Genomic DNA, 27,188 nt, shown 5'->3' with positions numbered 1-27,188 from the left:
AAACTACCAAAGCATCTCAATATTGATTAATTATGGAAAACCAAAGGCAGTAAACACAATTAACACAGTTAACTTGTAATGTGTATTTTGTGTATGTTTAACACATTAGTTAATTCATTACAAATGTTAACACCCATCACACAAAAATGCTTGTCAGACAAAAACTTCAGGCATACGCAAAGTACCAATCAGAGTGTAATGATTCTAAAATAAATATAAGCATTTATTTATGTACATCAAATGTTTAACGGTGTACAAATTCTACACTGGGACATCATGACCAAAAAATTTTACAAATATGTACATATACATTATGAACATAATATTTATATATTCATGATCTGCACTGTTCATGTTAGTTAACACACATTTCTGGATTTGTTTCATATGGCTATTGAATTAAACAATCTCTTTAGCCCCAACCCCACATAAAAAACATAACAGAAACATAAACAAACATTTTCACTGACTCAACAATAATGTCTTTGTTAGGCTTAGGCCATATGTAATTACCCCAAACTCGCTCTCTGTGTAATGCCTGTAACACTGTCGCATCCTCAATGTCAAACACATTTAATTGTAAACAGTTAGACACATTAATTTCACTCTGATCTCAGAGAAAGAAGTGTGAAACATTGTGGCCTAAAGCCACCTCAGCACCATCATTAGTATTTGAATAAATCATCTGGTTAAAAGGTTATCAGCATGATATATAATGCACTTGGACGGCTTCTATTCCAGTACCTAGAACTGTCATAATCAGTTTTTACTTAGTCAAATAAATCTACCTAAAACTCTCTCCAGTAAACAATGCTGTGAAAACCATTAAAAGGCAACTTATGTTTCTGAACCTGAATGAAGACATGAAGATGCTACACTCTTAGAAAATTGGGATCAGCTGTCCCCATTGTAGAACCCTTTTTGGTTCCAGGCATAACCCTTTTTGGTTCCAGGTAGAACCCTTTTGGGTTCCATGTATAACCCTCTGTGGAAAGGGTTCTACATGGAACCCAAAAGGGTTCTACCTGGAACCAAAAAGGGTTATTCAAAGGGTTCTCCTATGGGGACAGCCGAAGAACCCTTTAAGGTTCTAAATAGCACCCTTTTTTCTAAGAGTGTAGTCTGTGTACTACTGTTGCATGACACAGTCACATGAACATGGCTCCAATGGTCACATGGTCACATGGTCCCATGACCCAATTTTTTAAGGCTTTTTGTCATAGAAGAATTACACAATTATATACATAATAATAATAATATGCCATTTAGCAGACGCTTTTATCCAAAGCGACTTACAGTCATGCGTGCATACATTTTTGTGTATGGGTGGTCCCGGGGATCGAACCCACTACCTTGGCGTTACAAGCGCCGTGCTCTACCAGCTGAGCTACAGAGGACCACTGCTCTCAAACAGTTGAGCTGAGAGAACGGGAAGCTTGAGAAGGAGGGAGTGACAGAAAGTTAGACAAGGGAGAAAATGAGAAAGATACATCTCAAACAGACTGTCCTAAATCTACTCTCTTGGCTTGCAATTAAACACCATAAAAGGGAAATGGAATGTTCCCACAGCAATAGTGTTACCAAGGCACATAGACATACAGTATAAGCGTTAGTGTGTCTAACCATCCATTTGGATAGTGCTCCACTAGTGAGGCAATGTGGACGATTGGTATAAAAAGCTATGATTTGACTTTATCCCTGTCTGGTGATGATATAGAGGTTAAATTGGCACATGTATAGAATTCAAGACGACATTCACTATCAAAGGGATTCATTTCAACAAGTGGCTCAGGTGTTAGTTTAAGTCCAATTTTGTTATTAAAACAATTCAGGAACAAATAAATTAGTCTAGACATAGTGCAAGATATGATCCGCTCATTATTTCTCAACATTTTGTCAGTCTCGGTCATAAGTGAAATAAATACCTACGTTATTTACAATACCTCATTTCTGAATTCTACGTAGCAAGAAAGAGAGAACTTTCTCATTTCTAAGTGGTGTTCAATAAAGTTGCAGTCACCTCATATATCAAGGGCACTTCTTCACAAAACACTCAAATATTACAATTACATTACTGTTCTTTCATAATGTGGTTTAACTTCTGGAGAGTCCTCCATTTGTAAGATATTTCACAGTTCAGACAAATTGTCTCTGAGAAAAAATGCTATGGTGTATAATGGGCCAATAAAACCCAAGCATGGTGGAGATGAGTTGATGGTCTCTTATGGCTCTGGATTGTGCACAAATGGGCAAGAAAGTCTGGATGGGAAATCTTCCTCCTTTTCCTGCTTTTCTTTCCAGAGGTTCCATTTGTCTTTGAGCACACAGTGATTTGGTCAGCGGTATGACACTTTCTCTGGCTTCTTATGTCTTTGAGGTTGTGAGGTAAAAAAACAAAAAACAAAAAAAAGTTTGTCCAGGTAGCTTATATAACATGTCTCTCTTACTCCTCTGCTCTTTCCTCTTAAAGCGTTTGTGTTGGCAGGGAACGTCAGTACGACTGTCAAGCCTCATCATCAAGACTCACAATCTGTCTCTGAGGGGAAGGACACAAAGATGAATACATTAAGTCACTGAACTACAGCTACTACATACCATAGGCTACATATCCCTATGCTAATACTTCAAAAACACTAGCATACTCCAAGTGACATTGAGATTGACTGTGTATGACAGATTGGCCTCTTACCGGTGGGTAGGAGTAGCCATCTGGACTGTGGCTCCTGCATATGTGCACCTGGTCTTCAGTGGTCTTCTGGTAGACTGGGTTTTCAAAGTGAATGGTGTTAGTGTTCTTCAGCCTGTAGTTCCTCCACAGCAGCACGGCACCAAAGGCCACCAGACACACAATGGCTGAGAGACAGAGAGAGAGAGAGAGGTTAGAGGGGATTTGTTGATGCTAAAGTGGGGTTTTAACATCACTGGTGTGTAAGAATAATTCTAACTAACTGTACTAACTGCAACTTACCTATAGGCAGTGCGATGTATAAAGCTGCAGGGGTTGAAGGGACTGTGGGTAGAGCAGAAAATTCATGGCGGATGTCTGAAGGGAAAAACAAGAAACATATTAGATTAATGATACATCCTGTCAAAGTACGACGTTCCAGGAAAGTTTCATCTTTAAAAATATATATTCATTGCTGATAACTACTGCATTTAGTGAGAGCACACATTCAACTCATGCTTACCCTGAGTGGTAACTTGAGGCACAGTGGTAGTATGGGCCTGGGGGATCCTGGGTCTATCTGGCTGGGCAGGCTGGGGGTTGCGTGGCACAGGCTTGGTAGTGCGGGGAGGTGCAGGTGTAACTGTGGTAGTGATGATGGGGGCCTTAGTGGTGGCACGGGCTGGAGGTGCAGGGGAGGTGCGGGCGGGTGCCGGTGGGGGTGGGGGGTTGGTGGCGGGAACATTGGGCTTGACTGGAGCTGCAGGTGTTGGTGCAGCTGGTGAATACACAGAAAACACTTAGGTTAGAGATTATACAGGAAGCAAGGGATTATATATTTCCCCTGTGTTATGTTACATAGAGAGGCTTAGGGTGCTAGCTAGATATATACCTGGTACACATTTCCTCATGTCTTTGGCCAGCAGCATGTTGTCAGGGCATGCACAGGTGTACTTGGGGGAATGTATGCCCACCTGGGGGGCTGCCAGACACATGAACTCACAGCCTCCGTTGGCCACCTTGCACCAGTCCCTGCCTGGAGTGGGGCAGAGGGGAGGAGGGGATTAAGTCTGGGTACTGGTTTGTCTCAATAAAAAGCACATTGCTATTGCTATGCTACTGCAGCAGTGTAACTTAATTGTAATAGTCTGAGGCTCCAGACACAAAAATAGCACTTTGAATAAAATGCATCCCTGAGGTGCAACCATCATGCCAAAACACATTAGTGCCTAACTCCATGGCTACTCTTGCATATACAAACTACTGATCTAACTAACAATGGGAATATTAAAAGCTGAGAGACTTGATACATACCAGTTGGCTGTTTGAGGTTGTGGTACAACACAATGTCCTCTGGGGATGCCAGGTGCTCTGCCACAGGCTTGATGTCCCTGCCCGTCACACGGTTGGCACTCAGAATGGCATTATTGCTGACATCTGTCCAAAACACTCTTTCCTACACACACAATACTCCATTATAACATTTATAATCTCTGCATAAACATATGGAATATATGGTTGCTTTCAGACTTAATTTTCATAGTGCCTCATTTGAAAGTTATGATTTTGGCGCTCACCTCAAACACAGTGATGCCTAGGGGATGGGCTAGCCTGTGTTCATCTATAATGAGTGTCCTTCGGCCGCCACCCTGGACGTCAATACTGGAGAGGGTGTGCAGCTTGGAGTCCACCCAGTACAGCCGCTGGTTCAGCAGGTCTGACCAGGCGAGAGGATAAGAGAAACTAGTCAGACCAGCGTGACCATTCAGAAACACACACACAGTTATGCATGCGCACCCACACAAACAAAGGTAGGAAGTTATGAATGTGCTCACCAAGGGTGATTCCATTGGGCCACACAATGTCGTCTGTGACCAGAGCAGCACGGTCTCCTCCGTTCAGACCTCCCTTCTCAATCTTGGCTGGAGTTCCCCAGTCAGTCCAGTACATGAAGCTAGGAGGGCAGGAGAGCACATTTATTGAAGCATGTCATCATTCAATAAATATCCTGTGTAGACTCAATGTTTCAGTTATTATGCTCATTTCTGAAGCCAGTGTGGGACCTACTTGCTGTGGGGGTCGACCACGATAGCGCGGGGCTTGGCCAGGTCATTCTGGAAGAGAGTCTTGCGGCGGCTCCCATTGGCGGTTGACACAGAGATGCTGCTGCGGATACTGTCGGTCCAGTAGATGTTGCCGTGGACCCAGTCAAAGGCGATGCCTTCAGGAGCCTCGATGTCGCTGCCAATCACAACTCTGTGCTGAGCTGTGTCTGCAGCCAAGTCCATGGAGGTGCTGGATTGTAGGAGAAGGGTGGAAAATAGAGAGAAAATATATCCTTCTAATTATCATCATCATCAAGATATCACTGGGAGCAATAGGCCTACAACAGGGCTCTATGGATAAAGAAAACATGGAAGCTTTGCTCACCAGTAGATCTTCTTCTGGGAGATGTCAGACCAGTAAATCTCCTTGGCAACCATGTTCATGTCCAGAGCCACTGCGTTCTTCAGGCGGGGGATGACACGGGTGTACTCACTCTTGTCCAGTGTCATCTTCCTCACCTCATGGCGATTGGTGAAGAACAGATAGGCTACAGTGCCTGTGTGATCAGACGAGAGAGTATCGTTCCAATTACTGCAATGCATGACCCATGACAATTTTAAAATAAACTTGATCAACACATGAGCAAAGTAAGCATTCAGTCTTTCTTAGGTCCGATACTTACCGATGGCCTTGCAGGCTTTGGTGGCTGGGTCGACCTGGTAGCCCTCCTCACACTCGCACTTGTAGCTGCCCATGTGATTGACACAGATCTGGCTGCAGATGTCTGGGCTGGCACACTCATCGATATCTGTGGGAAGAGGTACAGGACAGATGTCACATATGACGTCTGTGTAACTGACACAGTGTTGGATAAGGTAAACAGTGGCGTAGGGTCAGACAAAGGTGGTGTGACAGTAACAGCACTGAGTCATCATGGCTCCACAGGGAAGTGGCCCAGTCAGGACAGAGACCTTCTTACCCCACTATCATCAGCTTTTCACTGCCATCCAGGATTGAACTAAGGCAAAGGCATCAATGGCCACATCGCCTGGCACTAGGCCTAAAGGATGTACCGTCTGAAGTCCACATTGGCACGGACATCAGATCCAATATGGCTGCTGATTGAGCCATCTTTTTGGGCTCTGTGGACAAACATGCAGGTATAGCGGTAAGGAGTTTTACCTTCACAGCGTTTCTTGTCCGTCAGGTAGTAACCGGTGGGGCATTGGCACTCATAGCCGATCTTCAGGTCATTGCAGATGTGTGAGCAGCCGCCATTGTTGTACAGGCACTCGTTGGAGTCTGCAGGGAGGAGAGAAAAGTGACAGTTCACCACACCAGTCCACAACTCCTCCTTTTTCTCAGCAACCACAGCTAGATAGCATTCCCAGGGTTTCCATCCAACAAATTTTACATGAGAAGCTAACCACAGGCTAAACAATATTCCCCCTAAGTACATGTTCCATCTTCACGCTCACCACACTCTCTGAGAGGCTCATCTGACCAGTCCCTGCAGTCGCGCTGCTTGTCACACACCTTCTCCATGCTGATGCACTCCCCACTACGGCACTTAAACCTGGTGGGGCCCTTGCAATGGCTCACTGTGGAGGAGAGGAGAGTGTGAGTATAACACAAAGGTAGTACTACCATTCCAGTAGGTCACAGTAGTAGAAGCAGAGTTAGTAGCTTTAGGTGGGGCAGGAGCCTACCAATGACACAGCCTATTTCGTCACTCAAGTCTCTGCAGTCGTACTGGCGGTTACATTGGCGGCCGCCGTGGATACAGGTGCCATCACCACATTGGAACTCATCGGGGCGGCAGGTGAGGCGGCCTATGGAGAGAAGGAGACATTGAGAGGTCAGTCAGAAATCCATGTGCAACTTACATATGACCTTGAAACAGAGAATATTAAACCAAATATAGCTAACAACAGTAATAAAACGGTAATAAGAGAGAGAGAATGTACTCACTACAGTTGGTCTCGTCAGAGCGATCCAGGCAGTCGAACCCTCCGTCACATTTCCAGCTGCTGTGGATACACTCCCCGCTGCCACAGTGGAACTCCTGAGAGGAGCAGGGCTTGGCGGCACCCTCAGGGGCCCGCGTCCCACAGTTCTGCGGCCACTCGTCGGAGCCATCCGAGCAGTCGGCGTCTCCGTCGCAGGCCCACAGGCGCGGCACACACACAGAGTTGTTGCACTGGAAGGAGGTGGAGCTACAGGTGGCGGGTGGGCAGGAAACCTCGTCGCTCCCATCATCACAGTCCAACTCCTCATCACACACAAAGGAGGCCGACACACACTGGCCGTTACTGCAGCGGAACTCGTTATCTGTGCAGTGCTTGGGCGCTGTGGGAGGAACAGAGACAGGTGTGTTAGAGTGGAGCCTCATTTGTCAGGCTTATATCAGTTGGGAAAGTATGGGACTGAGAGGGAAAAGAGAGAGTAGCTTTGAGAAGGGGAAATGTTAGGAGGTGAGTAGGGGAGAAGGGTACAACAGAGAGTGGAGAAGACAGGACCACTCACCACAGCTCTCCTCATCAGCACCATTCTCACAGTCTGCTTTGCCGTCACAGAGCCAGGTACTGGGAACACACTGGTTCAGACGGCCACCACAGCTAAACTCTGTGGGTCTGCAAGTTCTGGCCGCTACAGGTGCAACAGAAAAGAGAGAACAACCATCAGTGACTGAAACTGAAAAAGATGTTGAACTATAAGTGTGGTTCATTACTCTATTGTATTCCAATTAGCTATGGCGGTATGTGTTACTCACAGCAGGTTCCGGGGAGCTCGTCAGTGCCATCTCCACAGTCATCTGTGTCGTCACACACCCATCTCAATGTAATGCACTTCCCGTTCCCACACAGGAACTGCCTGGTCCCGCATGTTGTCTCTGCGTCTATGAGGGAAAAATACACGTACACACACGGTCAGTCCATGACTATTCATTCTAGTGAACAACAAAATCTCAAAATCGAAATGGGATTTATGGAGCATTTAACTGACTAACATTTACAACCCCAGATACATTGTATAATGGGACAATAAAGCTCTAATGAATGAAACCAATTGCTGTTCTATTTATTTCTGGGCAACTGGCAAAGCACACAAATCAGACGCTTTCCAGAGAGGAGTTGCGTGGCAAGCCAATGGCACTGCAAAGCCTTAGCAGGATAGGACCACCAGTGGTAATTCTCTGCTGTGCTTTATCATCTACATACTGTAAGGTCAGTCAAGAACACAACACATTCTTTGAACACCTGTATCCTGACACCACAATAAACCACAGGAAAAGGAAAAAGTGTCTGTTTTCTGTGTCTGTGGATGTTATCTAAGGCAAATACTTGAACAGACCATAAATCAGAATGTATAGAGTAAAAACAGAAGTGCTAGAGCAGGTTGTGTCTGGTGGGTCTCGTTTCCCAGCTTGCAGTCATATGTGACAGTGAGTGGGGGAGGGGCTGGCTGTTCAGTGGGCTATGGCTGGGATGCTGGTAACACATTGACAAAGAAGCAGGGGGATGGGAGGGAGAGGCCCATTATGACCCTCTCCCTTTCAACATACACACTATTAGGGATTTATTATTCTTCTAAACTGATAGGATGACTAACTTAGAAAGAATGCATTCTTGACTGGGCTAATGTAGGCTGTGACACCTGGCAAGGCTGTGATTGATGTGAAGAGAAGATAAGGATTGTGTCTTCAAATACAAGACTATAATGGTTCATTGTGATCTATGAGTCTTCCTTTGACATGGGAATGATGTCTAAGGGAGCTGGCTCTTCTCACTATGACAGGTTGTTATGATAATCTTGTGTCTGGCTGGAGTGTGTAACAAAGGGCGCCAAAGAGATGAGACCAACCCCCTGCATTAACGGATTGGCTGAGATAGTTTAAACTGCTCAAGTCTTTACTCTAATTGGCCAGCAGAGAAGTGGGAAACTTCCTCTGTATAGTATTTGGGTATTGTTACTAGAGTAATGAGTTAGTTCTCTGGAATGTCCTGCGAGGCATATCAGAGAACCCGTATATACGAAACATCATATTTACCATTGAAGGTTTTTGCATTAATTAAAATAACTAGTATACCTTAGAAGTCGTGTTGACCTCTTTTGTTCCTAATGCCAGATTTGAATTGACGCGACACTGACAATTGGTGATACCCCGACGTGATCTGGTAGAAGGGACTTCGCTGGATACTTTCCGGCCCATTGGTCATCTCTTTCATTGGACTGTGTTTCACAAAAAGTCCGGACAAAATTAAAGGTAAGCAGATACCTGTTGTTAAATAACCAAAGATCTGCACATTGGCTTTATCCAAATTAATTTTGTGAAACAACTGTCTGATGTAAGTGAACTAAATTATGAAACTATTATGAGTAGACAAGCACAATATTGTGACATGCAAGCCTTTGGTATATGTGATGTTTAAACATTGGTACCGTAGAGTATTGTTTCTCTGACACATATCCAGAAGAGATATGGCTAGGTTCTGAGAAAATACTGAAGTCTCCAGGCTAGGATCACCAGGGGTGAGAACTGGAGATACAGGGAATTATTGGCTAAGGGCGTTGGCTGCTGACACATATCCATTAGAGATATGGCTAGGATTAGAGGAACGCTAAAAATTTTAGTTGAGTATTGTTTCTTTGACACATATCCAGAAGAGATATGGCTAGGTTCTGAGAAAATACTGAAGTCTCCAGGCTAGGATCACCAGGGGTGAGAACTGGAGATACAGGGAATTATTGGCTAAGGGCGTTGGCTGCTGACACATATCCATTAGAGATATGGCTAGGATTAGAGGAACGCTAAAAATTTTAGTTGAGTATTGTTTCTTTGACACATATCCAGAAGAGATATGGCTAGGTTCTGAGAAAATACTGAAGTCTCCAGGCTAGGATCACCAGGGGTGAGAACTGGAGATACAGGGAATTATTGGCTAAGGGCGTTGGAGAGGAACGCTAAAAATTTTAGTTGAGTATTGTTTCTCTGACACATATCCAGAAGAGATATGGCTAGGTTCTGAGGAAAATACTGAAGTCTCTGGACCACAAATGGTGGAACCGTGAGATACAGGGATTAATTGATTAAAGTGTAACGTTGTGGCACATATCCACTGAAGATATGGCTAGGATCACAATGGCCACTTAAATTTTAGATAGTGTTACGCTACTGACACGTATCAAAAGGCTAGATACGGATAGAGTCAGGGGGACACTGGGTGTTGTTGTATGCATGAGTGCGCGAATGATCACAGACGAAATAAAAATAGTGAATAGGGGTTATTAAAAAATAATAAACCTGTATATTAAGACGTCTGTGGCTGTCCAAACGGTATAATTTGGGAATAACTGTTGGATTTGTGGTTGCTTAAACCATATAACCCGTTAAAAAGAATTGGGAACATAAAGCTAAAGTGATGAATTGTGTGACTGAACTAAAACGGTTGAATTGATATATTGAAATATAACGTTTGGTGTTTGAAATAGCATAATACTGCTTTTGAATAGTTGTGTCGAAACAATTCGGTTTAATATTTGATCTAACGTTTGATGTTTGACCGTGCAAAATACTGGTTAAACAATTAGAGCGAAATAATTCGGTTTATCGTTTAAATATAAACATGCACCAACTTTAACTAATTAGGTGGGGGAGAATCACCGAAAATTGACCAGAGGTATTAAATTCCCGGGGATGCCAGTTATCTCTGTGATTTCACACTTAAAACGTTCCATATAAATGGTTGTGTGAAAGGTACAAATAAGCTGAGATTAAGTCTTTCCTAGTGATTGAGTTGTCTAAAGAAAATCCTTTGATAGGGATCCAGTTGCTTCTGTGACTTCACATAAGTATAAGGTTGTGTGAAGGGTGGCAGTTGAACTGAGACTATGTTTTAGGACGCTCTGGTAACCTAAATTTTTTAAGGTATTGTATTCTAATTGGCAGTTTTGTTTTGCTGTGTTCATATTTTAACGTGTCTGTGTTTTTATGTATTATAACGTGTAATGGATGATGGGAAGTTATAGTGAGACTTATGAGACCGAACACCAATCTGTGGAATTGAGTGAATTTGACCTAGGGTTTCAGGAACCGGGGACTGGGGAGACTGATATTGAAGTTGTGCATGATTCTAGAACAAGCGTGAGATAACTAAAGCGTGGTGTGTGCTGTGTGTAGAGATTACTGCATTGGTATATGTGACTGGAATTCTGATTCTTATGATAATAATTGCATTACAAATTATATAAATTAGCCTCTTTATATGCGAGGGTGTCATACATGAGATAAGTCTGTATTTACTACCGATAATACATCCAAGATAGAGAAAGCAAGATGGCAGGACCAAACATAAACATACCTAAATTCAATGAATACATAGAACAACGAATGACAGGGAGAGTAATGCCAGGTCCACCAAGGGAGGGAGGTCATATGCCCGCCCTTGATGTACAACAGATAGAAATTACTGATTATGTGAAGAAATTGACGGAATTTTCTGCAGCACTCTCTTCTCAGGCGCAGAAGGCCCAAGAGGGGGAGCTGTCGGGAAGTACGCTGACACTGAACGTGGGAGGCTGGGTGAGGGTTAAAGTCCACAAGAGAAAGTGGCTGGAACCCAGGTGGACTGGATCGTACGAAGTGAAGGAGGTTACTTCACACTCAGTCCAGGTCAGAGGTAAATTAGGCGCACACTGACACCATCTAACTCATTGCACACCAGCCCCCACTCCTTCTAGATCACTGACAGAAGTCAGGGCTGATTTGAGCAGCGAGAACCAATCCGGACAACACAATGAAGAAACCCTTATGGGAACAACAATCTCACTCAGGGTGAAGAAGAACTTTTTCCCCCTGGGAGAGATTGGGAGTGTCTGAATGTTTGTATGTATGTTTTCTGATAGGAATTGGACTCCTGCTGGGCACTCCTTATGAGGTGTTGTTCTTATACATTACATTTGAGTCATTTAGCAGACGCTCTTGTCTAGAGCGATTTATGGGAACAAATTGGGGTTGAGTGCCTTGCTCGAGGGCACATCGGCAGATTTTTCGCCTGGTCGGCTCGGGGATTGGAACCGGCGACCTCTCGGTTGTTGGCGCGGCGCTATTGGTCACTAAACTGTCGGCCGCCCCATATGAGTTTAAGATTGTGGCGTTGTTGGATAATATGATGGCGGAATAAACTGACCATAAGTAATGTTGTTTTAGACGTAATGTATAATATAGTACAAAACAAATAGAGGGTTAAATTGAACTAATTATCATGGTAGAGCTAACGTAGTACAGTGAGGGAACTTCATTTTGTGTCAGAGGGTAAGATGAGATCATTAATGGTACTATTAGTGGAAATCTATTTATCATTTCAAGGCATGGAGTAATAATCTGCATTTATGAGTGTGAATTCCACGGCTGATGTGTTGATTGAATGGGTACGATGGAGTATTTGGTTTGGTAATGTTGAATGGACTATTTGTAGCGAGCGTGTTTAGGGGGTAAATAGAAAAACCTAATTATACAATAGGGAATCAAAGAGAGAGTTTTTTGCTGAGGTGAAAGCTACTGTGATTTTCATTTGGTGACGTCACTTGCTCTATGAACTGGAAGTAGTTACTTTGAGAGCATCGCAGATGGTGTGAAGTGACTGGCGTTGTCCCTGGTTCGAACACAGGTAGGGACAGTAGACAAAGCTTTCGCAATGAGGCTATATACCTGAAAGGTTGAATTAGATAGCTTAAATAGAAGTATTCTAGGAAAGTCTATGTAAATATGTTATAAGGTTACCATGCGCTCTCCCCGAAGGAGAAAGGGGAGGGTGAAAGACAGTATAGTTCAGATGATAAGAATGTCATTAAGCGTATGCTGACCAACGATAGCAAGTATTTGTTTTAGAGAGAACAGTTAAATACATTGAATAGCGAACTGAAATGGGTTAGCGGGGAAATACAAAATAATTGGACGAATATAAAACGATAATTTATTTTGGTTAGGATGAAAGTATGCATTGGCTGTTGTGCTGGGGAATGGCGCCAGCCTGTGGTGGGTTATGGATTTGTTACATAAACTTATATTTTGGACTGGGGCGATAGAATAGGCTACAATTGTAGCATAATCAGAAAAAAGACACAATTTAATGTGAATTAGTTATTACAATTGTTGTTGATAGTTGTTACGGTTATTATCATTGATCCAGTAATGATATAGGGATAAGTAGAGGAAGGCAGGGGATTTAATCTCATTTAGGGAAGTTATATTAGGAAGAAAATACCATTAAATGAGGGAACATTTGATGTAACTGTGATTATATTGGCTAAAAACTCAAATATGACATATACAGGGAGTACAGGAACAATAGAATAGAAGACAGGTTTTCCTAGGGGGTTGAATAAATAATTGATAAATGGATAATTTGAGATGAGATCACATGTAGCAGAGTTAGGGTAATCAATTAAATAATCATAGTATACTCGAGGAATTTTGAGTGGTTTAATGGATTAGTTAGGAGGAATTAGAATGATACAAACAATTATTGATGGGTTAAGACTGGGAATATCTATCATGTTTTGTGTGTACTACCATCTTTAGAATATAACTAGGAGAAAGAGATTAGCTTATCTCAGTTAGGCAGAATTTAGGTCACCAAAGTGAGCTATCAAATTGAGTGAGGCCTGGCTATTTGTGATTGTTGTTTTTCAAATTGGGTTAAAATGGGTTCACAGAGCCAGAGGCTGTACAGAGAAAGGTGGAGCCCCCATGTTGTCCTAGTGAAAGAACATTCAGAGGAATGTTTATCACTAGGTAAATATATAAAACAAGGGAAGAACATTACTGACTGGCAGAATATACCAAATGGGGATCAGTATGGCCACTCCACTGGGAGATATAGAATAAAGTTAAATGGGAGAGCAAAAACCCAGCCCAGTGTCCATCTGGAGATAAGTTTTAACGGATGACAGGAAGAGATTTTCTTAACTCAGGAACAGGAGGGTGAGTTAGCAGCAATTCTGTTCAAATTATGGTCACAAGGACAACAGATGTAGGACTAAAAAAGGGGGTAGCTCCAGTACAAGTGATTCCTCAATCCGATAATAGACCATACCAAAAATGATACTATGAAACCAGAAGCAATAAAAGGGATAACACCTACATTTGAGAATTTACTTAAGGGAGAGGTGATAATTCCTGGAGATGTGGTACAATGAAACTCTCCAATATTTCCTGTTAGAAAGGAGGCACCTAGCGCCGACTGGAGGATGGTCATGGACTTACAGTTAGTTTAATAGAAATATCATTCCCAGAGTTCCATGTGTACAAAATCCACATACATTGATGAACCAATTGAAACCAGAGAACTCCTATTTTACAGTGATAGATTTAGCTAATGCTTTCTTTAGCATCCAAGTTCATCCGGATAGTTAGGGGTGGTTTGGCTTTACTTTTCAGGGAAGGAAATGGACTTAGGCTAGGATGCCTCAAGGCTACTCGGAAAGTCTTACAATCTTTGCCCAGGCTATAACTAATCATTTGGGAAAGTTTGAACCTAGGGAAGGAAACAAATGTTAGTTTATGTAGATTATATTCTATTGGCTAATCCCACTCAGGAGGGATGTAAGAGGGATACAATCCAATTGTTAACCTTCCTGGAAGAACAGGGACACAAAGTGAGCAGAAAGAAACTTAAACTTTGGTAGATCGAGGTCATTTACCTAGGACACACTATAACACAGGAGGGGAGAATGTTAAACTCATCCATAAAAACTGCTATATTTGGAGCGCCAAAACCGTTAAAACAAAAAACAAATGATGAGCTTATTGGTAATGATAAAGTGCTGTAAAGTTTGCGTACTCCATTATGTACTGCATACGGGTAAATTAAGTGATCTTATCTATGGGAAGGCAATGGTAGCCCATGGTAAAGTAATTTGGAACTCTAAGGAGGCATACATACATAAGGGATGTTATCCAAATGGTAGAGAGATACGAGGGATATGACATTGGTAGGGATTTAAAGATGATGAGGTTTTTTGGTGGGCTATTAGATATAATTGGGTTAATCATGAACATAGAGATTTTATTCTTTGTTGCTAGACAGAAGACTTAGGTAACTTAAGAAATAGACTTGTCATGTCCAACAATTAGTCTTCAGGTCAAGCCCGGGAGAGCCTGGGTAGAACAGAGTTTGAACTAAACATAAGTGTTTTTATAAGATAAGAGATTGATTGATTGGATTACTAATTGATTCTGAACTGGATGAAAGTTGAGTTTAGCTTCCATAAAAGACAAAGGAAGTGGGAGGAGCAATAAAGGAGCAAAAGATAATCTAAAAAATGAAAGGCATGCCAATAGGATGATAAATTACATAAGAAATGGTTTAGAAAGGTGGTAATATTGACACATGGGCGAATCATGTGTCAAAAAAAGGGGGAGTGATAGGATTAAATAATATTGATAGAATTAAATAATAATACTTAAAAAGAAAAAACAACAATAGAAATTGAGAGCTGAACATGTATGTGTGAACATAGTTTATTAACCACACCCGTATGTCAGAGGTTTTGTGCCCCACAGGTGAACTAAAGGAGAAGGTGACCCACTCTATCACACCAGGAGACTGGGTGTGAATCCAGTCCCTAAAATAAGAAAAACTGGAAGCAGGCCTGTTGGGAAGGGCCCTATCAAGTCCTATTAGATCAATCTGGGTGCATGTCACGCACTGCAAAAAGGTAAACCCAGTTACACCTGATGAACAAACACAGAGTTAGGAGAAAGATCCGATCACCACTATGGTCCGGGGGTTGCCTCCTTAACGAAGATTCCCTTACCCTGTCTGATCATCCCTGTGTGAGTTTGGTAGAAGGTAAAGTAATGGGTTGGCGTCTGACATGTTCTCAGGGCAAGGGTGGGGATTCACAGGTCTCCTGACGGTAGGTAGCTGTCTGATTGTGGGGGCCATATTCCTAACACACTCAAACCCTTCTGATCAGCCAAAAGTAGTAGTTAACCTAAAACAAGTTGATAGAATAATACCGGAGCACAGTCTATGAAGGCATAGGAGACAGATAGACGTAGGGAAAGGGGAAGATTAAGGACTTTAGGGGAGGACATCACTATATGTGTGTCGCCGTGTACATCCTGGGACTATGTAGTTGCTCGTATCGAGAGCGTGGGAGATATGTAAATCTCCATATACAGTTTGGGGACAGGTGTAGTGTTGTGAGGGTAGGGAATTACCAGAAATGGCAGTGCGACCCATAGAAGGGTAGGTACTGTCTGAATGTCTGAAGTACGCAAAAACAGGTTTATCCCCATGCAAACCACCTGGGAATGTGGTGAAAGAGTCTTGTAGTAACTTGGACTATCAGTATCCCCCGATAACAAACTCATTCCGACCTAGGTTGCCTACGTTTGAAGTCTCAGGGGATTCTAATCGTTTTTCTAGGACTAGTAAGATAGGATACAGAGTAGGGCATCTTAGCTCTGCTCCTACACAGAGAATATCACAACTGAAAGAGAACATGACTAATCTCTCCTATTTGTTGCAGACAGAGGATTGTAGGACCCAAAACCAGGCCTGTGCTGACATCTGATGGTTGTGTGGTGATAACTGATTGTGAACTCAACTACATATGTAAACAATCAAACGTGTAAGAGACTGGTGAGTTGTCAAATAGCAAGTAGGACCTCCTCCTGGGATCCTTTGATGAAAGGATCCTGTGATGGGATAGGAGAACCTCGAGAGGTTACAGAACAATTCAAAGCTAGGAATCAGACCACAGTTGAGTTTGAATCAAGTATTTTTTGTTGGTCAACAATTAATAAAAACTTCGGTTGGATAAATTATATTTACTATAACCAGCAAAGATGTATAAACCACACTTGTGATACAATAAAGGGATTAGATGAGCAGAAAGCGGCAACTATCTTAATGACAAAGCAGAATAGAATAGCGTTAGATAGGCTTTTGGCTGAGAGGGGCGGAGTTTGTGTTCTGTTTGGATCTATGTGCTGTATTTTCATCCTCAAACAATATAGCACCGGACGGGTCAGTGACAAAAGAGCTTCATGGGAGTAACTACACTGACGAACAAACTGGCTGAGAACTCTGATATTGATAGCTCCATAAACGGTTGGTTTGATAACATATTTGATAAATGGAAAACTATTGTTGTAACTATTCTGGGTGAAGTTATAGCTTCTATGGGTATCAATCAATCAATCAATTTTATTTTATATAGCCCTTCTTACATCAGCTAATATCTCGAAGTGCTGTACAGAAACCCAGCCTAAAACCCCAAACAGCTAGTAATGCAGGTGTAGAAGCACGGTGGCTAGGAAAAACTCCCTAGAAAGGCAAAACCTAGGAAGAAACCTAGAGAGGAACCAGGCTATGAGGGGTGGCCAGTCCTCTTCTGGCTGTGCCGGGTGGAGATTATAACAGAACCATGCCAAGATGTTCAAAAATGTTCATAAGTGACAAGCATGGTCAAATAATAATCAGGAATAAATCTCAGTTGGCTTTTCATAGCCGATCATTAGAGTTTAAAACAGCAGGTCTGGGACAGGTAGGGGTTCCATAACCGCAGGCAGAACAGTTTAAACTGGAATAGCAGCAAGGCCAGGCGGACTGGGTATACTTGTTCTTTGTGGATGTTGTCTTATTTCCTGTGTCTGAGGTTTGGTGAGAAAGGAGATGGAGAAGGTGATTTCCCACAGATGGTGAGATAAGGCCCAATCCTGGACTCCAACCTAGGAATGGAGGATATGACCTACCAGGCTTGGTGGAGTGACACTAGAGGGTGTCTAAAGGGGGCCAAAATATACTTCTCTGTTTGTGTTTTATGTTTTAATAGTCTTATGTTTTGTGTTCTATTAATCCTGTGTTTTATGCTTTATTAATCAAGTTAACCATGTGAATGTTTGTCTTTTCTTATGTGATGGTTTGAAGTTCTTTGATGACTGGTAACAATTTGCAAGTGGGGTGTAGATGGACTGAGCGTTTGCATTTTTTAGTATCATAATGGCCTATTAATAAAAGTGTGATTTTTTGTTTGTTTTGTATTATAATGAATGAAGATCTGTGTTTTCTTATTTTTGAATCACACCTTATGTGGTGTGAAAAGGGGGATTATTAGGGATTTATTATTCTTCTAAACTGATAGGATGACTAACTTAGAAAGAATGCATTCTTGACTGGGCTAATGTAGGCTGTGACACCTGGCAAGGCTGTGATTGATGTGAAGAGAAGATAAGGATTGTGTCTTCAAATACAAGACTATAATGGTTCATTGTGATCTATGAGTCTTCCTTTGACATGGGAATGATGTCTAAGGGAGCTGGCTCTTCTCACTATGACAGGTTGTTATGATAATCTTGTGTCTGGCTGGAGTGTGTAACAAAGGGCGCCAAAGAGATGAGACCAACCCCCTGCATTAACGGATTGGCTGAGATAGTTTAAACTGCTCAAGTCTTTACTCTAATTGGCCAGCAGAGAAGTGGGAAACTTCCTCTGTATAGTATTTGGGTATTGTTACTAGAGTAATGAGTTAGTTCTCTGGAATGTCCTGCGAGGCATATCAGAGAACCCGTATATACGAAACATCATATTTACCATTGAAGGTTTTTGCATTAATTAAAATAACTAGTATACCTTAGAAGTCGTGTTGACCTCTTTTGTTCCTAATGCCAGATTTGAATTGACGCGACACTGACAACACTTACACATGTACAGACACATACACATGCAAATTCCAACCTGCCTATAGAGGAGGAATGTGGAGAATCTACAACTCAAACACACTGACACATGCACACACACATGCACACACACTCACACACACTAATATTTACACATGCCATTGGTAGTGGAGAACGTAGATTTTTGTCAGTATTTGGGTGGTGGTGACTGAAGACAAATGAAAAGAGACCGTAGACATACAGTACTGGCTGATGTTATGTTCTCCTTAACATCTTAATTATCCTCCATGCAGTTCTGAATTGCTGTTCATCCATCAAACAAAGACATTCTAGACCTCCTACAGCTCTCCACCTAACCCCCTATCTAAATCACCCTAGTTAGTGAACTGGAAGAACCAATTAAGACACTGTACTATACATCAGTGCCCCTGGCCACAGAGAGCACTCACAGCATAGTCCAGGTGCCCCTGGGAATTCCTTATCCTGCACTTAGGCCTCAAAACACTGGATGGACACCTGTTTCTGATAGGAGCCAGAGGGAGGGAGGAGCTTGACCAGAGGGAGGAGCTTGAATCACACCACTGGTAGCTGATTGGGTCAAGCGGAAGGTTTGCATGATAATAACACTAGAGACAATAGTGGGCTAGGTACTCTTTTCACTGACCAAAACAGGACAGTTCCTGGGTGAGGTGAACCTTTAGTTACTCACCAACAGTTTTGGTTTCAGGAACAATAATACCTACTGAATTGCAGTACCATGTTACTTCAAGGATGTAAATAAGGGAATTTGGAAAGATTGAACAATTTATGCTCATTTAAGAGAAGGTTCATAGTTTGGCCTACATTTTTTTTACTGAGATATCTTGGTCTTAAACTGTGACAGCACAGTTCTGTTGCTTTTCGGTCCGTTCTATTCAACAGATGTCAACAGCAGATCTGGGAAAGTTTATGGAAATCAAATGGGGCCATCTAGTACAGATATAACTCTGTGAACAAACACTATGAACATGAGAAGTTAATGTCCTCATTCACCATGTCTCCACAGCTAAACAGATTACCGCTATTCCAGTTCTGGACCCAGCTGTCCCCATGTAAGAGTGTACTATGGGCGGCTGTAGTGGTGGACCCTCTTCCATGTGCACTCCCTTTCTTTAAAGGTTTTTATCATTAGTGACTTTAATCTTATCTAACCTGGTTGTCTTATTTTACATTTTAGTCATTTAGCAGACGCTCTTATCCAGAGCGACTTACAGTTAGTGAGTGCATACATTTTTCATACTTATCTATAGAGTCCCCTCGTGAGTGAACAAGACGAGCCACAAAATAAGAGCAAAACAACACCTGAATGAATACCCGCACAACTGAGAGAGAACATAAGCGAATACCCAGATATGATCAAATTTCACACTGTCATCCCTTGGAAAACAGTTTGCGTTCTGGTAAATCACACGTTGGAACGTTGCCTCAAGAGAAATACATGAAAGTAATGCTTTTTGGAGGTGGGCAAGAGGGATTCCTTTAATTCTCAGGGGGGCCCACCACAATGATGCCATAGGGCCATCAATATATCATGAAAGGGTCAAAAACGTGAGGGGAGAATGAAATGTTAAAAATGTGAGGGAACAACAGAGGGTCTAGATTGCAATGTGACTGGTTATTGCATCAGTTGAGGAGAACACATTTAGTTTATTGCAGCCTTGCTATGTAGCCTAATTATACAATAATTCATTTGTAATCTACAGTACGTGAATTTTGAAGATTTTTGCACTTTGTGTGACAAATTCATAGACAGAGCTAGAGTATGGATGCAAGCACTGACCATCCATGGCCCCGTGTAGCTCAGTTTGTAGAGCATGGCGCTTGCAACGCCAGGGTTGTGGGTTTGATTCCCACTGGGGGCCAGTATGAAAAAAAAAACATGTATGCACTCACTAACTGTAAAGTCGCTCTGGATAAGAGCGTCTGCTAAATGACGTAAATGTAATGATATCAAAATTCTAATTGTAACTGTGTTTTGAGGCTATACAGGATTTGTTTACATTTAGCCTATGTTGTTTACAAACATTGGAGGAACAAATGTGGATATTTTGAGTTCTGATGGGGTACAATAGTTGAACTAAGCTCATTAGGTATGTATAAGATATTCTTCCAGAATCAATGGGTATAATTAGGTAGATACCCATAGACTTCCAGTCATTACGCTAATGCTAGTTAGCATTGACTCGCTAAACTACCTCTAACTTCCTTCATACTGGCCACATGGTATCCAGAGTTATTCTGACTCTGGGGAAGTAAAAGGCCTCATTGCCAAAATCCCGAAGTATCCCTTTAATTTATAAATCCTTAAATGGAAGTAGCAATGAAGGACTTTAGCTTTAAAATAACAATAGCCTACTAACAAAATAATTGTCTTGCACAAAAAAGTATTGCACAATAATGCAAAACTGTTAAATGCCGCTCTTCTCAGCATGAACTACAATGCAAACATCCTATTGCCTCGCCCGGCTCCTATTCAACAACCGGCTTTCCGAAACGTCTTGTTGTACATTCTCAAATCTGATTGGCCACGGATGGCCAACAACGAATCAGAGGCAGTGAATGTAGTTAATTATTTCAAATGTCCGAACATTTTTTATAATGTAAATGTATCTAAGTGTAAATGGGAGTGCACTAATAAAATAAACAATCGCCCACACATTGTGTTGTGATAATAAGAAACTATTTGTTTTGCAAAATATTATCGCAGCTTCTTCAAGATGCAACAGAAATTTGACCTACATTCTACAAATAACTAGCCCCCTCCCCCATCGTGATGCATCAGGCGAAGTCAGAGAGAGGGCTATTTAAACATTTCAAATAGATCCAAAATCGCCATTTACGATAGACATAATATTTTACAAGAAGGTAGACTATGTTTAAAAATAGACTTACTTTGCCACTATGCATTAAGGGTCCAAATAACAAATAAGCCAAATTAATTGGGAATTATTCAGAAGTTGACAATACACTAGAGTAGACCTATGTTAGAATAGAAGATACTTACTTGTTTGGACAAAACAGCAAGCCAGGAACACCAACAGCACGCACAGCAGCCGCCACATAGTGTGCAGACAAATTGTTAAAATGATTTACACTTTACTCTGACTTTCAATAAGGTATTATGATACAGCTATAACAATGTCTATGATATGTTACTCCTTTACCAAGTTAAAACTATTGTTTTATTTTAAAGTCACTGCTTCCAAGCTATTCCGTTCCTCTGCTCTTATGTTCTGGATTCAGATGCGCTTGGGACGAGAGGCTAGGCAAGGATGCTCCTGACAGTGTAATAATGTTTGGCAACATCAGACCAATTTCAATGTGGTCCAGGAGTGGGCGGGAATGGGAGGAGCCCAAGAAGCGTAGGGCGGGGTTTGGAGTGGTGTGATCTCTGGAATACAGAGCCTCACTATCGAGAGGCGTGTCTTCATACGATCTATTTTACTACGGTTTTACCCTTTGTGTGTGCGTGTGTGTGTGTATTTTGAGTTCATTCTTGAAGCTCCAGGCACGAACACACACACACACACACACACACACACACATTCACACACACACACACAAGAGGCAGGCCTAGACGTACCAATATTTGTCAAAAACCCATTCTGACAGGCGCTTCTAAGTATTCAAAAGCAGAATCTCCCTGGTCAAAACAATAGATAAAGTTCTTTGAAGTTTTGGTCAAAACATGTTTGCTTGCTTTTCCGTGGAGTTGGTAAAAGTGGTAACTATAAATGTGATTCTTAATAGTGATAGGTCCTACATATCTCAGTAAAACTAACTTGTGACATTTTGATAAAACTATACATTTTCATAACTCAGCTCAATCCAGACACAAACAGAAAATGACATAGGCTGTTGGGGTTCCTCGACACAAACAGAGGTTGTCCCTATGAAATACAACAGAACTGAGTGGGGGAAAAGACAAATAAATAGGATGTTAGTGAACCTGCCATAAAGCCATTAATGAGGTATATAATCATGATGTTATCAGCTCATTTCCTGTCTTCAATAACAAAGAGGATTGAACCTCAACTTCCAAAAGGAATTTATGAGCTGCACATGACCAAAGGTCTGACTTCAAATTCTCAATTGTTCTCAAGTCCTGTGAAGATACGCAAAGATAAAGTACAAGACAAAGTTTGAAAATAGAGAAAGCGTGATGGCATATAGCCTTGAACCAGGGTTTCAGTAGCATGTAACAGGAATACAGAGAGAGTCCTTTGACACAAGGCCATAGATTATTCAACAAACAAAACTATTACAGTTCCCATGAACTAACCTCAACAACACAAAATGAACAAAATGCAACAAACCGTGTTGTGTGGGTAGACACAAAGCTCTAGCATTTAGTTCAGCAAGCCAACACCACACTTAATTTCTAAATTCAGATGGGGTTTGAATGAAATATAACTTTCAAGTGAAGAATCTAATTGATTCCAGACAAGCAATTTGGTTGCAGAACTTCCCTCAGACAATAAGCACAGAACATGTGATCAGGTCTATCATGATGGCCTTGAGGACTAATTCTCTTCTAGTTTGTACTTGCTCTATCTATTTTTTATATTGATCTAACCAATGTCCATCAGTGTGCAATGACGCACCATCTCTTATACAAAACACAAAAACGCCACAGCCAAACGACTGTGTTTTTCCCTCATGGTCAAAGCGGCAACACGTGACAACACACATAATAGCAAAATCAAACTGTTCTAGTTCTCATGGGTCTGCTACCCCCGACCAGTATTAGTATGACATCCTGCCATGTCTCTGTCAACCAGTAACTGACTAAAGCTCCCCGTCCTATTTCGGACCAAATTGAACAAGCTAAAAACTATAATCTAATAGTGGCTTCATATCAGATTTGAGGATCTAGCTACACACAGTAGCTGGAAATAAGATAGCAGGAGAAGCCAAGGCTTTGATGATGATGCCAACAGCAAATTACAAAGCTATTATCCTCTCCTTCTGAAGCAATGGTGTTTTATTTAGTATTAGGGAGTGGTAACACAGATGTAATCAAGATTATGTTAGACAGATTTGGATCATACTACACTACATCAAGATGAAAGAGTAACAATTCAATTTCATGTTACAATACCTTACAAAATAATCATTGCTAATTGGTTTTTACACCAGGATTGAGATGTATTTCCTTCACATGGATTCTGAGAAAGCTAACCTACATTTGAGACCATTAATAGGAGTTGACAGTCACACAACTCTCTGCCCTCGGGTGAGAGTTGGTCCTCTCAGTGACCGGACCTTGAATAGCCCGCCATGGGGCATGAAAGCTTCCGAAACTGTGTAAAGGAGAACCACAGAAGTGCCTAATGAGACTGTCACTAATTGTGCTGCCCTCAGTGCTCCCGCTATTGGAATGCTGATTAAGCAGATATGTCTCATTGCAGGGAAAAGCATTCTTCAGATATCAGCTATTCTATTCAGCTTCCTATAAACGCAGTCCTTCAAGAGCAGGAACAAAGCCACTAATTCACAGTGCAGGTAAGGTGAGCATCTCACCCTATTCTATTTTCACCTGAAACCAGAAAGTGCACCATCCCCACTGCCAACTAACTCATCTCTCCACCCCCACAGCACCTCACCATTTGCAATCCCTCCCACCGCAGCCTATGTAAACAGTGAGGACAACAGTGGTGTAAAGTACTAAAGAAGAAATACTTTAAAGTACTACTTTAGTCATTTTTGGGGGTATCTGTACTTTAGTTTACTATTCATATTTTTGACAACTTTTACTTCACTACATTCCTAAAGAAAATAATGTAGTTTTTACTCCATACATTTTCCCTGACACCCAAAATGTATTAGTTACATTTTGAATGCTTAGCAGGACAGGAAAATTGTCAGATTCACAAACTTACTGTATCAAGAGAACATCCCTAGTCATCCTCTGATCTGGTGGACATCCCAGTTAATGAATAGGACTAAATAAAATCTAACTTTAAATGCACTTTAAATAAAGTTTGATTTGATTTAGTCCTATTCTTTAACTTAGATTTTTGGTTAAGATGGAGACGTGAATCCAACATATCAATTATTAATTTGCAGACAAACTGGAAATAAAGCCAGACTAAACCAGTGGCACAGATGGAGCTATCCAAGCAAAATATACATCTCCTTCAAATGTTGATATTTGAGTGCATTGACAACCGAACACAATTCAATATCCCGAAATGTCATTACATTATAAATCAACCCTTGAAACCCTATGCCCATTGTACTGTCTATTTTTTGTTGAATTCTGGGTTGAATTGAAACAATAGCTGTTGATAACATTGCAAATGCTATATAGGCCTAAATAGCATCAATGATGATATACGGTGGGGAGAACAAGTACAGTGAAGGAAAAAAGTATTTGATCCCCTGCTGATTTTGCAGGTTTTCCTACTTACAAAGCATGTAGAGGTCTGTAATTTTTATCAAAAATCCAGAAAATCACATTGTATGATTTTTAAGTAATTAATTTGCATTTTATTGCATGACATAAGTATTTGATACATCAGAAAAGCAGAACTTAATATTTGGTACAGAAACCTTTGTTTGCAATTACAGAGATCATATGTTTCCTGTAGGTCTTGACCAGGTTTGCACACACTGCAGCAGGGATTTTGGCCCACTCCTCCATACAGACCTTCTCCAGATCCTTCAGGTTTCGGGGCTGTCGCTGGGCAATACAGACTTTCAGCTCCCTCCAAAGATTTTCTATTGGGTTCAGGTCTGGAGACTGGCTAGGCCACTCCAGGACCTTGAGATGCTTCTTACGGAGCCACTCCTTAGTTGCCCTGGCTGTGTGTTTCGGGTCGTTGTCATGCTGGAAGACCCAGCCACGACCCATCTTCAATGCGCTTACTGAGGGAAGGAGGTTGTTGGCCAAGATCTCGCGTTACATGGCCCCATCCATCCTCCCCTCAATACGGTGCAGTCGTCCTGTCCCCTTTGCAGAAAAGCATCCCCAAAGAATGATGTTTCCACCTCCATGCTTCACGGTTGGGATGGTGTTCTTGGGGTTGTACTCATCCTTCTTCTTCCTCCAAACACGGCGAGTGGAGTTTAGACCAAAAAGCTATATTTTCATCTCATCAGACCACATGACCTTCTCCCATTCCTCCTCTGGATCATCCAGACGGTCATTGGCAAACTTCAGATGGGCCTGGACATGCGCTGGCTTGAGCAGGGGGACCTTGCGTGCCCTGCAGGATTTTAATCCATGACGGCGTAGTGTGTTACTAATGGTTTTCTTTGAGACTGTGGTCCCAGCTCTCTTCAGGTCATTGACCAGGTCCTGCTGTGTAGTTCTGGGCTGATCCCTCACCTTCCTCACGATCATTGATGCCCCACGAGGTGAGATCTTGCATGGAGCCCCAGATTGAGGGTGTTTGACCGTCATCTTGAACTTCTTCCATTTTCTAATAATTGCGCCAACAGTTGCCTTCTCACCAAGCTGCTTGCCTATTGTCCTATAGCCCATCCCAGCCTTGTGCAGGTCTACAATTTTATCCCTGATGTCCTTACACAGCTCTCTGGTCTTGGCCATTGTGGAGAGGTTGGAGTCTGTTTGATTGGACAGGTGTCTTTTATACAGGTAACAAGTTCAAACAGGTGCAGTTAATACAGGTAATGAGTGGAGAACAGGAGGGCTTCTTAAAGAAAAACTAACAGGTCTGTGAGAGCCGGAATTCTTACTGGTTGGTAGGTGATCAAATACTTATGTCATGCAATAAAATGCAAATTAATTACTTAAAAATCATACAATGTGATTTTCTGGATTTTTGTTTTAGATTCTGTCTCTCACAGTTGAAGTGTACCTATGATAAAAAATTACAGACCTCTACATGCTTTGTAAGTAGGAAAACCTGCAAAATCGGCAGTGTATCAAATACTTGTTCTCCCCACTGTATGAGTGATAAAGTATGGTCACATTTAATTTGCTCTGTTAAACCTACCCTTTGGAAGAATGACTTCGATAGCAACAGTGAATCTATACTGAATAAATATACAAACGCAACATGTAAAGTGTTGGTCTTATGTTTCATGAGCTGAAATAAAAGATCCCAGAAATGTTCCATACACACAAAAAGCTTATTTCTCTTACATTTGTTTACATCCCTGTTAGTGAGCATTTCTACTTTGCCAAGATAATCCATCCACCTGACAGAAAACATGCAGTTTTGTCACACAGCACAATGCCACAGTTCTTCCATGGCCTGCATACTCACCAGACATGTCACCCATTGAGCATGTTTGGGATGCTCTGGATCGACGTGTACGATAGCGTGTTCCAGTTCCCACCAATATCCAGCAACTTGGCACAGCCATTGAAGAGGAGTGAGACAACATTCCACAGGCCACAATCTACAGCCTGATCAACTCTATGCGAAGGAGATGTGTTGCGCTGCATGAGGCACACCAGATACTGACTGGTTTTCTGATCCACGTGCCTACCTTTTTTTTTAAAGGTATCTGTGACCAACAGATGCATATCTGTATTTCCAGTCATGTGAAATCCATAGATTAGGGCCTAACGAATTTATTTAAATTGACTGGTTTCCTTATATGAACTGTAACTCAGTAAAATCTTAGAAATTGTTGCATTTATATTTCTGTTCAGTGTATTTCATTTTTCAGGTGGAGATCCCTCAACAATCATTCTCATGATAGCACATTGGTAGTAGTCAGTGACAAATAACATAGCAAAGCAGGGCTTGGTTAAAACCCTGGATGGGA

The 27,188-nt window shown here is 41.7% G+C and overlaps 1 protein-coding gene across 1 annotated transcript; it reads right to left on the bottom strand.

The window, feature by feature from the left end:
* Nucleotides 1-1,858: 1,858 nt before the first annotated feature.
* LOC311149960 (low-density lipoprotein receptor-like) lies at nucleotides 1,859-21,729 on the bottom strand. Its single transcript, XM_084187180.1, has 18 exons — nucleotides 21,448-21,729; nucleotides 7,485-7,610; nucleotides 7,238-7,360; nucleotides 6,683-7,060; nucleotides 6,421-6,543; nucleotides 6,190-6,312; nucleotides 5,894-6,013; nucleotides 5,394-5,519; nucleotides 5,096-5,267; nucleotides 4,733-4,960; nucleotides 4,501-4,619; nucleotides 4,243-4,382; nucleotides 3,980-4,121; nucleotides 3,558-3,701; nucleotides 3,189-3,443; nucleotides 2,969-3,043; nucleotides 2,690-2,853; nucleotides 1,859-2,536 (listed from the first exon to the last, which is right to left on the bottom strand). The coding sequence occupies exons 1-18, from the start codon at nucleotides 21,503-21,505 to the stop codon at nucleotides 2,504-2,506; spliced, it is 2,649 nt and encodes an 882-aa protein (XP_084043306.1). The 5' UTR covers nucleotides 21,506-21,729; the 3' UTR covers nucleotides 1,859-2,503.
* Nucleotides 21,730-27,188: the final 5,459 nt, after the last annotated feature.

The sequence above is a fragment of the Coregonus lavaretus genome (assembly GCF_964263955.1).
Source record: "Coregonus lavaretus genome assembly, chromosome: 2".
Classification (NCBI taxonomy): Eukaryota; Metazoa; Chordata; class Actinopteri; order Salmoniformes; family Salmonidae; genus Coregonus; species Coregonus lavaretus.
Note: the sequence above shows the minus strand (reverse complement) of the source record. Positions and strands in the feature narration are given on the sequence as shown.